The sequence below is a fragment of the Ambystoma mexicanum genome, chromosome 5q (assembly GCF_040938575.1).
Source record: "Ambystoma mexicanum isolate Mex_15411 chromosome 5q, UKY_AmexF1_1, whole genome shotgun sequence".
NCBI lineage: Eukaryota > Metazoa > Chordata > Amphibia > Caudata > Ambystomatidae > Ambystoma > Ambystoma mexicanum.
The window spans coordinates 686,732,479-686,745,375 of record NC_090933.1 but is presented as its reverse complement, the minus strand read 5'-3'; the positions used below and the strand labels follow the sequence as shown (position 1 = coordinate 686,745,375).

The 12,897-nt window shown below is 46.8% G+C and overlaps 1 protein-coding gene and 1 long non-coding RNA gene across 6 annotated transcripts in view; one reads left to right on the top strand and one right to left on the bottom strand.

Annotated features, from left to right (window-relative positions):
* Positions 1-12,897, bottom strand: part of CSPP1 (centrosome and spindle pole associated protein 1) — a 1,841,309-nt gene that overhangs the window by 370,364 nt on the left and 1,458,048 nt on the right. For all 4 annotated transcript variants that reach the window (XM_069621145.1, XM_069621146.1, XM_069621148.1 and 1 more), the window contains one exon: positions 8,674-8,811. In XM_069621145.1, coding sequence (XP_069477246.1) covers positions 8,674-8,811 — 138 coding nt within the window. The remainder of the gene's footprint in view (positions 1-8,673; positions 8,812-12,897) is intronic.
* The window catches only part of LOC138497593 (uncharacterized), a 34,020-nt gene that overhangs the window by 2,068 nt on the left and 19,055 nt on the right, over positions 1-12,897 (top strand). The window lies entirely within an intron of this gene.

Below are 12,897 nucleotides of genomic sequence, written 5' to 3'. Positions count from 1 at the left end.
GAATTGTATTTCACTAGCAGGAAATTGAGGTAGATTGTTTCAAATACAGGAGCGTGTGATGCAGTCACACTAAACGGGTAAACTCCTGGATTTCTGCTCTACCATCATTCAACAGTGCAAAAATAAAAACACAGTAGTTTAGTTGGTATAATGGGCTCACAAATGTGACGCCCTCTAGTGTCTGGTGTCAAAAAAGTGTTGTCTGCTTGTGCAAATATGCACATTTAAAAAGATTTACATGCAACACTTCACTCACTCTCACCATAACCACTTCACACACATACTCTCAACACAACTCATCCAACAGGTTTCTTTCCAACAAACAAAAGTGCAAAATAAGTGCAGGGAAATTTGTGGGAACTGTCCGGGGTAGTCAAACAATTACACAATATACACTGTAAAGACAGTAAGCACCAAATCATCTGCTTTACATCAAAGTAAGGCCCATCTAGTGACTGCTCAGTTTATAGAATTGACAATCAGCAAAAATGTCAAAGGCCAAAAAAAAAAAAAAAGTGCAGCACCGAAGAGCTGATAGCGTTAAGTTGATGGCGCGTCCACGACGCAAAACCTGGTGATTCCACGTTTTACATGAAAAAGAGGAGAGAGAGAGAAAAAAAGACAATAAGGAACACTGTCCAAATGTCATGCCAGTCGCTGTTTAATTAACAGCCCCGGATCTGCGATATCAAACCGGCATGGCTTTAGTAAGTGGAACTTAACACTAGGGCAAGTTTAGGAAATCACAGAAAATTGGAGAAAAGAGACAATTCTGGGGCAATACTCTTGATCGAGTCTGAACCAAAGAGTCAAACTGTGTTGCTTTATTGGAGATCTCGCTATGTCTTAGCCCTTCACAGTTGCAGTATCCAATTGCAAGTAGACACTTGAAATGACCCACAGAATACAACAGGGTCATGTTACCATTGTTTGTGAAGGAAGGGTTTACCATCTGGTTAGTGGTAGATGGAGTTTTCCCCACTGGTAGGCATGGCCTCGGGGTATGCTGAGGCAGGTTAACTCTATCTCTGAAAAGAGGCAATGATCGTCCACCAATACAGCGTCAGCTGCGGATCTTTCTGAAAGGAGAAAGCACACAAATGGGTGCTATTTAACTGGCTAACTCCACTTGTTGCAGGCGTCAGACATAGCATGAGAGGACTGGGGGTATGGGGAGAGAAAGATGAAATTCGCTGTGTGCCTTAGTCACCCTTCTATACCATACTAATCTTGTGATTACCTTGAGTCTTATCACAAAGTCCCATACAGCTTAACAGCTGGTTGTTTGTTGCTTTCCCTGATCCTATGTGCGAAGTGAGGGCAGACGTCAAAGAGCCAGAGAACACCTGGTTTGTTTTCTGGGAATCAGCGCTAGTCTTCCAGTCGCTGCACGCGTCTGTTAGAAAATGTGACCGACGTGCGGAAACAGCGGACTGCTGCAGGGAAGAAACCATAAAGCATGGACGTGAGGGGTGATATGTATGCATGCAGCTAGGAGCGGGGAGGTATGGCAGAAAGATGACTGCCAAACACCTGGCTAGCGCAAGCCGTGTAGTCCAACGACAGTCACCCGAGAATCTTATTCACTCTTACCCGATCTAGCCGCTGTGGTCCTCACGCGTGCAGTGGTCTGAAGTGGGCGTGTCCCAAGGTGCACAAATCATGTGATATTGGCGTCTTCCTAAAGTACAGAAGAGCGTACACTCTAGCGTGTTACCGATAGGTCAGGATTACAACGTTATGTAAAGGGCCTCCTCCCCTTGTTTCTGATGGGAGTGGAGATCCCTCCGGCTACGAAACAGGCTGACACTGCTTAAGTCGGCCTCCTCGATGTGTGGCTATGAGCCAACACAGGTATCTTACCTTGTTGGTTAATTGTAAAGCAGAACACGTTAGTACTTCTTGGGTAGATGGTCTTTTGAAACCAAGAGGTTTTTAGGGGGAGAAAAACACAAGAGCATGCAAGCATAACTGGGCATGTGTATATGTTGTTAATCACAGGAGAAGAATAAAGCCTTATTTGCAGAAGCGTTATGCCAAATGGCATAGCGTTCTCAGGAATGGTGGAGATGTACCACTCATAGCTCGGAGTGGATGCAGGCTATTGAGTTGTTATATATTAAGACAGTCCATTTTTTCATTTAAACCTGAAATGGCACTTTTAGTCAGGAAAATCCTCTTTTCTTTCCGCACTAGTAGACATTTGTCTCTATTGGCATCTGTGCTGGCAAAAGTTTGTACAGGACGGTCCATTTGATATCTTCTGCTGTATGCATGTATTCCACCCAGTGGTCCACCAGTGGGACATTAGCCGTTCTATTCTTAAAATAGCTCTTGATAACGGCGACAAAGCCATCAGCAGTCCCCGCAAGCTACAAATATTTCGAGAAACATTCTACTGTGAAAACTCATAATTGATGCATTGTTGTGATTTTTTTTTTAAAGCAATAAAACAATCGAATAAAATGTTATGAAAAAAAAACATAATACAACAAAAAATTGTACCAGGAAATGAGGGAAACAACTGAAAGAGGAAGGCAAGGGAATGCAAAAGTCAAATCATCATTTTCATTTTATTTAGATTTGTATAAAAAACATTTTATGAAATCATTTAATCAATTCTTAAAAAACATTTTACTACTCAGGCATTCAAACATTAATTCACTAATCGAACATCTAAAAGTTATATAAATGTGCTAAGGTGTCACAAAAGGTACTATTTATTTCGATAGTACACTTCTTTTCCATTTTATTGTTAATGGTTCCAAAAAAAGCAAGAAACAAATCATTATTGATAATAGTTCATTCCAGGACAAAATATATACATATGTTCCCCTCATTTCCTGGTACCATTTTTTGTTGTATTATGTTTCCACCTCAAGGTACCACTGAAGGTTGAGGTTCCCACCTTGGGCTTGTTTATGAAAAAAAAAAAAAAGACAGCTCTTGTGCTCGCCAATTCTAAGTTTTACCTTTCTATCGGTTTTGCCGATATAAAGTTTTTTTTACATGGACACCATATGGCATAGATTACCATATTGGTGTTACAGTTCATGTGTATTTTGTTTCCATGGAGATCGTAAACCAAGGTCAACTTATGTGCTTCTGCTTGTTGAGTTACAATAGATAGTGTCCACATGGGAAGTTGCCCGATATTGGGGGCTTATTCCACATTTCTGTCATTTTCTTCTTTTGCTGGATTTTCGGAGTAATGTAATTCCGGGTTATAAGGTCTTTGATATTTTTACTTTGTTTAAATGCCACAGTAGGTCTAGGTACAGGAATCTCACTTTTATCAAGCACGGACCAGTTTAAGATGATTTTTTTGACCTTATTGGACAAATTACTGTATGTGTTAAACACCAGTTTTGCATCTTGATTCTTTTGAGAGCTATGTTCTTTGTATTCCAGGAGGGATTTATGTGGTTATTTTTCGCTCTTTTTAGTGCTGGCTTAGTTATTTGTTTTGGGTAGCCTCTTGATTCCAGATTTGTTTGCATTTTCTTGGCTGTCACCAGGAAATCCTCTTTGTTTGAGCTATTCCTTTTAAGTCTTAAAAACTGATTTAAAGGGAGGTTATCCTGTACATGGAACTCCAACAGTACCTTTGGCATAAAGGTGGGGTGTGTACGCAGTACCACCCTTGAAGCATGGAAGGACAAGTACAGCTATTTGAATGACAGGGCCTGGATCACCATGAGGAATACTGTCTTCCACGATAGAAACTTGAGCAGGGCCTGATGCATCAACTCAAAGGGCGGCCCCATGAGTTTAGTCAAGACCACATTGAGCTCCCAAGCCCGGCAAGGAGCCTTCACCAGTGGAAAAGTCCTGAAGAGTACCTTGAGGAACTCCTTGGCGAGTCTGTGTGACCAAAGAGAAGGCAAACCCCGGTGCACTGGTATAACAGGATATGGCAGCTAGATGCACCTTGATATGGGCATGAGCCAGTTCCAAGGTATGTTTGGAGCTGCAGAGCAGTAGCATGCAGAGGGGTCATTTTCTGAGCCTGGCACCACACAGAGAAACACTTCCACTTATGGCCGTAGCAAGTCAATGCTGAAGAGGGCCTGGCGGGGATGTCCTTACATTCGGCAGGTAAAGCATACTGTCCAAACCCTATGGCTGCAGCAACCAGGCCCTGAGGTTCAGCAATGCTGGTTTGTGGTGCAGAATCACACCTTCTTTGGACAGGAGGTCCAGAAGTAGTGGCAGCTTGATGGATGGAACCGCTGACAGACGCAGCAGGTCTGGATACCAGATTTGTCACGGCCATGCCGGAGCTACTAGACTCCTCTTGCAGTGACACCGTCTCAGTCTGTTGATCACTCGTAGCAGGAGTGATAACAGAGGAAAAGCGTATAGAAACAGTCCTTCCCACGGGAACGAGAATGCATCCCCCCATGCTCCTTGGCTGTGGGAACCTGCTGGCCAACCTCTGACACTTGGAATTCATCGCTGTCAAAAAGACATCGATCTGGGGTTGACCTCATTCAAGGAACAGAAGATCAACCTGGTCCTGGATAAGCTGCCACTCATGGCAAGAACATAGTTCCCTGTGGAGCGAGTCTGTGATGGTGTTCTTAGTGGCCGCCAGGTGAAAGGGGACGAGGAACATGTCCTGATGAATGGCCCAGTGCCACAGATCCTGGGCCTCTCTGGAGAGTGCCGGAGAGAGCGTCCTGCCCAGCTTTCCAGATGTAGAACATGGTGGTGGTGTGGTCCATGAAGATCCACACCACCTTGCCCCTCATCGACGTCAGGAAGGACTTTGGGGCCCAGAAGACGGCCCGATGCGCCAGGACGTTGATGTGAAGGGTCTTTTCTTCTGGTAGCCAGAGTCCTCTGGCATACAACTGTCCAGTATGAGCTGCCCAACCTTGCAGGGAAGCATCCGTGATGACTGTCTCCTGGTAAGGAGTTTCTTGGAACGGAGCCCCTGCATGAGATGAGAGGGTACGTCCCCACCACTGTATTGCCACCACTGTATCGCTCATCGGAACTCCTCGTTTGAGGGGATTTGTCTGTCCAGGATCCCGAGACTTGCATCCATCTTGCCTCGAGAAACCCCTGGAGAGACCTCATCTGTAGTCTGCAAAGGCAGACGATGTTGATGCAGGAAGACATCATGCCTAACAGTGACTTGAATGCCCACACCGTAGCAGACTGTGCCGATGACAGGCGCTGCACCTTCCCTAGGATGGCTACCACCCTCTCTTCTAATGGAGCTGCCAGGCAAGTCACTGTTGACACGTGCCACCGGAACAGAAAGTTTTGCGATGGCTCCAAGCAGGACTGGATAATTTATGGAGAATCTCAGACCTGTCAGCAGACGCCCAGTCCTTGCTGTGTGCTGGCTCACCAGAGCATGGGAGCGGGACCAAACCAACTAATTGTCCAGGTATGGGTAAACATGGATGCCCTCGAGACGAAGATGCGCCGCCACCAGAGCCAAACACTTTGTGAAGACCCTCAGGACGATTTCAGGCCAAAGGGAAGTGCCTTGAATTCATAGTGCGGCCCCTGGACCATGAACCGCAGGAACTTGCAGTGCTTCCGATGAATGGGGATGTGGAAGTATGCGTCCTCCAGATCAAGTGAAGCCAGGAAGTCTCCTTCCTCCAGTTGGCCGAGCACTTGCTGTCACATGACCATCCTGAACTGCTGGGACTTGAGGCGTTGCAGGCTAAGGATCGGCCTCCAGTCTTCTTTCGGACCAGAAAATATATGGAGTACATTCCTGAGCCCTGGAAGTGCTGGGAAACGTGTTCTATTGCCCCATTTGTTAGCATGGCTAACAGGGACACCTGCGTTGGAACGCCAAGGTGTGTCCCTGTCCGAGAGCACCCATCTGTCGGTGGTGGTCTTCCAGGCGCTGACTAAGTCAGTCAGCCGGCCTTCCACTGGGGTGCACTAGTGGGGGACAGTCCACGGCCGGTTCAGGCCTGGTTAGGTGTCAGGGCCCTGCGATGTGGGCGGCATAGGCACTGTCCTCTGCTGCCGTATGCCTGCAAGGGGCCTCTTTACGCTTCGTGAATCATGGAATGGGAAGGCTGCCAATAAGGGGCAGTGTGTATCCCTAGGAGGATCTGCTAGATTTTCCCCATGAGGAACGAAAGGACGACCGACGTTGCTGCAGGGTGCGCAGTCAACGTGCCGTCTGTGTCAGTCTTGATGAGTTGAGGCTCGTCAACCATCTTGCCAAACAGGTTCCCTGTCAAATAGCATGTCCAACACCTTAGACTGAAAGTCCAGCCTGAAGTTGGTGGCTTTCAACCATCCCAGCGAAGAAGAGACACTCAGTTTATGATCTGATGAAATCCAGTGTCCGCGATGTCCACCGCCACTTGGATGGCGTGATTCAAGGCTACCTCCCCCTCCTGGAACAACTCAAAAGCTTCTGCCTTCTTGTCCTCAGATAGGAAGTCAAGAATCAGCACCATCTTATACGAGAGCTCCTGGTTGTAGAATGGCAAAATGGCTAGAGCGTTAGCAGCTTTAATGGTGCTGGCAGCCGTATAGATAATCATCTTTCACATAGCGTCCAGTTTGTTTACCTCCTGGTCCGGGGGTACCATGGATGAGGATGACAGATTTGCAGAGCGTTTCCTAGCCGCAGGCGAGACCACTGTGTCAGGAAAAGGCTGAGACCTCAGGCACTTGGGGGTCGAGTCCGGAACACTTTCTTCAAGCCTGTTCCGACTGGACACGGCAGTGCTCGGACTCTTCAACAGCACTAAGCTTTCATCCCAGATATCGCCCAACAAAGGAACGGACATGATAGCCTGGACTCGTGCCGCTGATTAAGCAACCTTTCCTTTTTCGTCTCCTCAGGCACCAGCTGAAAATGTTCGGAGGCCCTGGACATCATCAAATGGCTAATCCGGTGGAGAAGCCCTGTGTGGTCATCTGCGCCTGCTGGCTCTCTGTCCGCTGATACAAAGTCATAGGCCTCATCGTTGTCCATCGCCATATTCATGCCCGTGTCTGTGGCAGGATACGCTACTGGGGTCCAAGCCTGTGGCAGCGTTGGGTGTGCCTTGGACCAGCAGAGTCCTTCGCGCTGCTTTTGCGCCTCAAGGGACTTCCTGGAAACGGTCTTGGAGGACTTCCAGACAGAGCATGGCCTGGTGTGGGCCTTTGCTAAATTTCTGTTACCAGCATGTGCAGCATGGTTAGAATGTCCAACAAAACGTCCCTGGGTTGAGGTGTATAAAGAATAGGAGTTGGTAGCTCCGGGCTGGAACATTAGGCGATGGGGTTCACCTTGAGGCCAACCATTTTCCAACCAGGGTCCCTGACCCCCTTCGTGGTCTGAATAGTAGCCCTCGGGTAGGTCGGCACCTGCATCAGAGCTAGTATAAATGTGCCCCGGCACACTTGGTTCAGCTCCTAGATCTGTACCCCTCCTAGGGGGTCACCAGAGTCTTACTCACTCCCTGTTCCTGAGTCTTTCGGGGAGGTAGAGGGGCGAGAGGTTGCTGTCCCCTTTCCAGAGGACTTCACCGCAACCTTGGAGGATCCTTGCTGTGGCGGCAAGGACAAATGCTGAGTAGTCGCTCCTGTGACTGGGCACCACCTTTGTGGTCTGTCCTCCCTTTGAAGAAGTAGCGATAGTCAACGAGGTTGTTGACGGTGACAACGACGTGGCAACAGCAGTCATCTTTGAGGTGGCAGTTGATGCAGTTGATGGCATTGTCTTGACTGGTTGAGATGTCGATGGAGGTAGAGAAGGGCCCACCTTGGATATCTCCTTTGTCGCCTTACCCAGCGATGTTACACAGAGTTTCAAAGGGGTGGATCTTCTCTTCAAGTGCGTGACTCCTGCTAGTGGGCTCATCATGGATCTGGTCGCTGATGGCGTCCTCGCCTATCCCGAGCCGCAACATCAGCAAACCCAGTGGGATCCATGGCCTGCGGCCTTGCCTTCTTATGGTGCCCAGCAGGCGGGGCGTCCTCAAAGGACCTTCACCTCTTATCCGAGGGAGTTCGATTGTGGGACTGGCCGGCCCTGCGGCAAGCCTGATCAACAGCAGACCTTGCATTCCTCCTCATAATGGTCCAGATGCAGGCAGTAAAGAGAATTGTGGTGTTTTAGTCCGCATTTTGGGCAAAGCTTGAAGGGGCATCTTCTCCTCGGTCATGGTGAAAAGGCACGAAGTAGGCCCAAGCCTGGGCCTCCCAATGAAGATCCTCGAAGCTTGATCTTCAACGACGCGGGTCCGGGCTGCCGGTAGTTGTTGTACGGTTGAACGATAAATTCTAAAATAGGTCAAAAAACTTTACATTTTATCCAAAAACTTGAAATATTTAGAAAAAATATTTAGAAAAAAGCTTGGAGAGCACTAAGAGGACTCCCAACACTGAAGCATGGGGTACAAATCAGAAGAAGGCCACCAGGGTCGGAGCTTGGGGAGAGGACTGTCATTGGTTGGGGGCAGTAAGACCCAGAGTACAGCGATTGGTTTAGAGGAGAAATACAGTTTTAAAGTGAAAACGTTTTGTCTTTTACTGAGGAGTCCCAGCCAGATGATGGGGAATATTCATGAGCATGTGAATGCATGCCAGCCCCCATGCTTTAGAATAACAATTTATAAAGGGTTTGTGAAACAAAATGTAGGGTGTCAATAAAATATATTCAGAATTGTGTATTTCCATTTTTAAAAAACGTACCTTCAGGTATGCCTTTTTTCATTCTATTAAGCTTCCTCTGTTGCTCTCTCAGCAATGCTTGCTGCTGGATATCTAATGTTTGATCATCCTTGGGAGGGTCAGGATACATTTGCCTCACATCCTCACGTGTTTCTGTATCTGGTTTTAGGAATGATTTAACAAATTAAAAACAGCACACAGTTTCAACAAGTTTGTTAATTCTAATTTACCTAATGAACTCATCGATACCAAAGATAAGCAATTTTCATCAGCAGCTCAATGTCGTGGTGAAGCACAAAGTTGAATGTGTAACTCATAAATTGATTTGACCACCATGAAATCAAGGATGGTTGCTAGCCAACCATACTCTTTCAAGAAGGAACAAGGTATTTACATAGAAGCATATATTGTACATTTACTCATACCCTCAAAACACAAATGTGAGTGTGTTATAGAGATTGTTGTGCAACCCTCTGGTGAGGGCTATATAATCATCTAACCTACTGGTGGAGCAGTGTGTCACCCAAAAGGAAAGGCCAAACTCACCAGTGGTAGCTATAGCAGAGCAGAAAACCTTCACTTTAGGGAGGAAGTTTGGCGCAGAGGTACAAATAATCCCAAAAGACAAAGCACCACTCCAGTATACTTAAATAGGTACAATTTATTACAAGGTCAAACAGAGTATGATGGGGAAAATAAGTAATACGGTTACATGGCACACAGAGCATAATATTCATGGACAGCCAGCTATTCCACATCTGCCCAGTAAAAACAGCCCATGGGAGAAATGTGGAGTGAGATAAGAGTCCCAAACCAATCAACTAGTTCAGCCACACGAACCACTTGCACGAATGTCCTGAGCAGGACCCCGCAAAAGTGCATGGCATTATTATGAACTTTCCGGCATAAGAAGTCATGATGAAGGCCAAAAATCAAGATGGTGAAAGGACAGAAATTAGACCATGATGGGAAGCTATTTTGAATAAGTGGTACTGAAAATGGCATCAGCCTTCTCGCAGTAAAAAAGACGGTGCACTGGAAAACGTTGCAACCATGGTTCACTACCACCGGCCTGTCCAGTGCACATCACAAAGGCTGTCACAGAAGGTCTCAAGAACACACAAACACATGAACAGTTCAAGGGTTTTGATTGCTTTAGTAATCGAAGGGCTTTCTAGGGCCTGTCCCTTTCCATCTCATCTAGAGATGGGCGTTCTCTCACTAACGCAGGGGTCCATCTACCCAGGGTTTGTTGCTGGAGATTGGTAACCATTACTATCTACCAAACTATTTAGCTAAGTGTGATGGCCTAAAGGCCCAAGGAGCAATCTAGGCTGCCCCTGCTCTAAATTCCCTCAATGTGATGTCAGTTATGGGTTTTTGCATCTCAAATGCTCAGGACCCACTTGATTTATAACGTTCGCGTCCTAGTGTTCCTCTTCCTAGATCGGTCTGTCGCTCTCCTTTGCCTCATTGTACTCTACCCACCGTCTCTCCCCTTCCACTACCGATACTGTCTTCTTTGTCCCTCTCTCTACTATCTTCCTCTACCCTCCAATCTTACTCCCTGCTACCAGCTTGCTCTCCCTCCTACACACTACTACTACTACTACTCACCACCTTACTGCCACTCCCGTCTCCACACTACTGCTTCTCCTATCCACACAATTACTACTCCCACTCTACATACTACAAACACTACTTCTACCCTCCCCATACCACTACTACCCTCCTCCACAAAACTATTCTGTCCCTCTCCACATTACCACTTCTACAACTATTCTCCACTCCACACTACTACTACTACTCTTCCTCCTCCTCCTCCTCCTCCTCCTCCTCCTCTTCCTCCTCCTCTTCCTCCTCCTCCTCCTCCTCCTCCTCCTCCTCCTCCTCCCCACTACTAGTCCAAGCCACACTACTAACACTCCCCTCTCCACCCACACAGTCATCAGTCCTTTCTGTTAGGCAGAATCCTATGCAGTTCCCTTAGGGAGCACTACAGAAGATTAAGACTACAGGTATATGCAATAAATCCCCTTTGGTATCAGTCTGTACCACAAAGATTTAGTTGGTAGCTGTAGCTGTGGCTGAGCAGTCAAACTTATCTCAAGAGGGAGATGAGCAGTATTCAGGGTTTACACCATAGGACTACAATACTATGCAACAAGGAAACACTGACCAAAGCTTTGTGTCAAAAATAATATATATATTTATTTTAGACACTCTTAAGTTCACACACAAATCACTATCATTAAAGTAAGTTAAAACAGTCAGGAAAGGTACACACTCCTTATTTAAATTGTAGACAAGTTTGAGCAAGAGTGAAAACTGAGCAAAACGGCACAGTGTAAACTAAGCAGAAATGGCACTCTAACAATTTCTTCAGAGGGAGGGAAAGGACAAGTCATACAGGGTTAGACTCCTAAACACACCAGCAACACTTCCCAATTCGATTGTGAACAAGTTAGGCCAGCCAATACTTTAGTATAAGCAATACTTTGATGAAAACCGAGCAAAATGGCACTTTAGCCATATAGAAAGGGGAAGGAAAGGTGGTTATAAGAGTTTAGGTGCACCACCACATTTCTTAGTGAGAAGCAATCTAGAGAAGGCAGTTGTAACAGATTTAGCCAGAGTCAAGAAGCCTGTGCCAGAGTCAGTGGTACAAGGCAAACGCCCAAGATCGAACTGTTCTTGTAGCTGCAGTCAAGTCTTTGTTTAACGAGTTGAAAAGGTGGTTGCAGATGTAAAAAGATAATGTTAGACAAAAGGGGCGGCCAACCCAGAAGGTAAGTAAAGGATTTAAAACACCTTTAGCAGTACCCAAAGAAACGGGAGGCCTGGCGGGACAATGTACCTTAAAAGTGGATGAGGCTCCTGCGGTGGCGGTAGTTCCTGGCAGTTCCTGCAGTTCGGGAGATCCAGCAGAGGAAGAGAGGCTCTCGTCATGGAGGAAGATTCGAGTTACTGCACTGCCCAGGGATGAAACCAGCTGCAGTGATGCCAAGACGAATAAAAGGTGCGCGCCTTTAAATCGCGGTCGTGGTGGACGGGTGCCTGGCTATGCGGTCTCCTAGTGCTTGGCACTGGCGATTCGACCAAGGCAGGTCCTGGAAGGCGATTGGCAAACTGGTTGGCCCCACTAGCTCAAGGGAAGAAGACTCTTGCAGGTGAAGATCTTCTCAAGTCGTTAGAGAAAAGTGGTGAGGATCTGCAGCAGGGCTTCAACGGTGGTTCAATTGTTGCAGAGGTCTTCAGCTTCTCCCCTCTCTGGGTTTCTTAGTTCCAGTGGCGACATCTTGTCCTCCAGTCCTCAGAGCCCTGCTTTTATGCAGAAAACCCCCCATTCATTCAGCCTAGCTGTCACTCACACAGTGGGGTGGCCATCCTGGCGGGATAACCCCCCCAGCCTATCAGGGCAGAGTGCGACTTGGGTTGCCTATGTAACCCTGTCCAGGGTGCCTATTCCCCCTCCCACATATCCAGTCTACCCCAGACTCAGTGGCACCGAGAGGCGGGCTTCTGTGCAAAAGCCCGCCAAAAGGACGAACAAAGGATCCCCGACCTGGGTTAGGATTTCAGAGAAAGACGAGAAAGAAATATTATCAAAGATCTGGCAATAAAAACCTACTCGAGTAAAGTTAATATTAAAATAAACCGGCAGTATGGTAGAGGCTGTCAGTAAAAGTGGTAGCCTCGAACTATGGGAAAATCCCATAGGGAAATATTCCCGGTCGAATATTTATGGTAGTAACCACTGCCACCAGCCATAAACTTTGGAGAGAAACTTTGGACGGTACCCTCTCGAAAATGAACACTAGGAAAAAACTATTAACCCTTTCCAGTACTTCCATAGTTAAATGGGTTGCACTGGTTTTGTTCATATCTATTGACTAGTAAGGTCAATGGGGACTTTACATGCCCTGGGAGACAGTAGTCAGTCCAAGGGTATGGAGTCTATGTTTGGGGTCACTATGACACCCCTGTGTTACTGCACTGAGGGCGCTGTGTAACAAATGTTAAAAATATGATTCCTATGAGGGTGAGAAAAGCCCCATAGACCATAAGCACCCAAGATAGCCTAAAACACACACTAGCAATCTGTCTAAGAGTGGGGAAAAAAAGAGTCTCACGCTTAGCAGGAGAAAAAAATAAACCCTTCAAATCCAGCAAAGCTGCTGGGGGACTCTATAGGTAAGGGAAATTAGCCTTAGAAGAGAATTCTCCCCAACACTTTCACTTCCC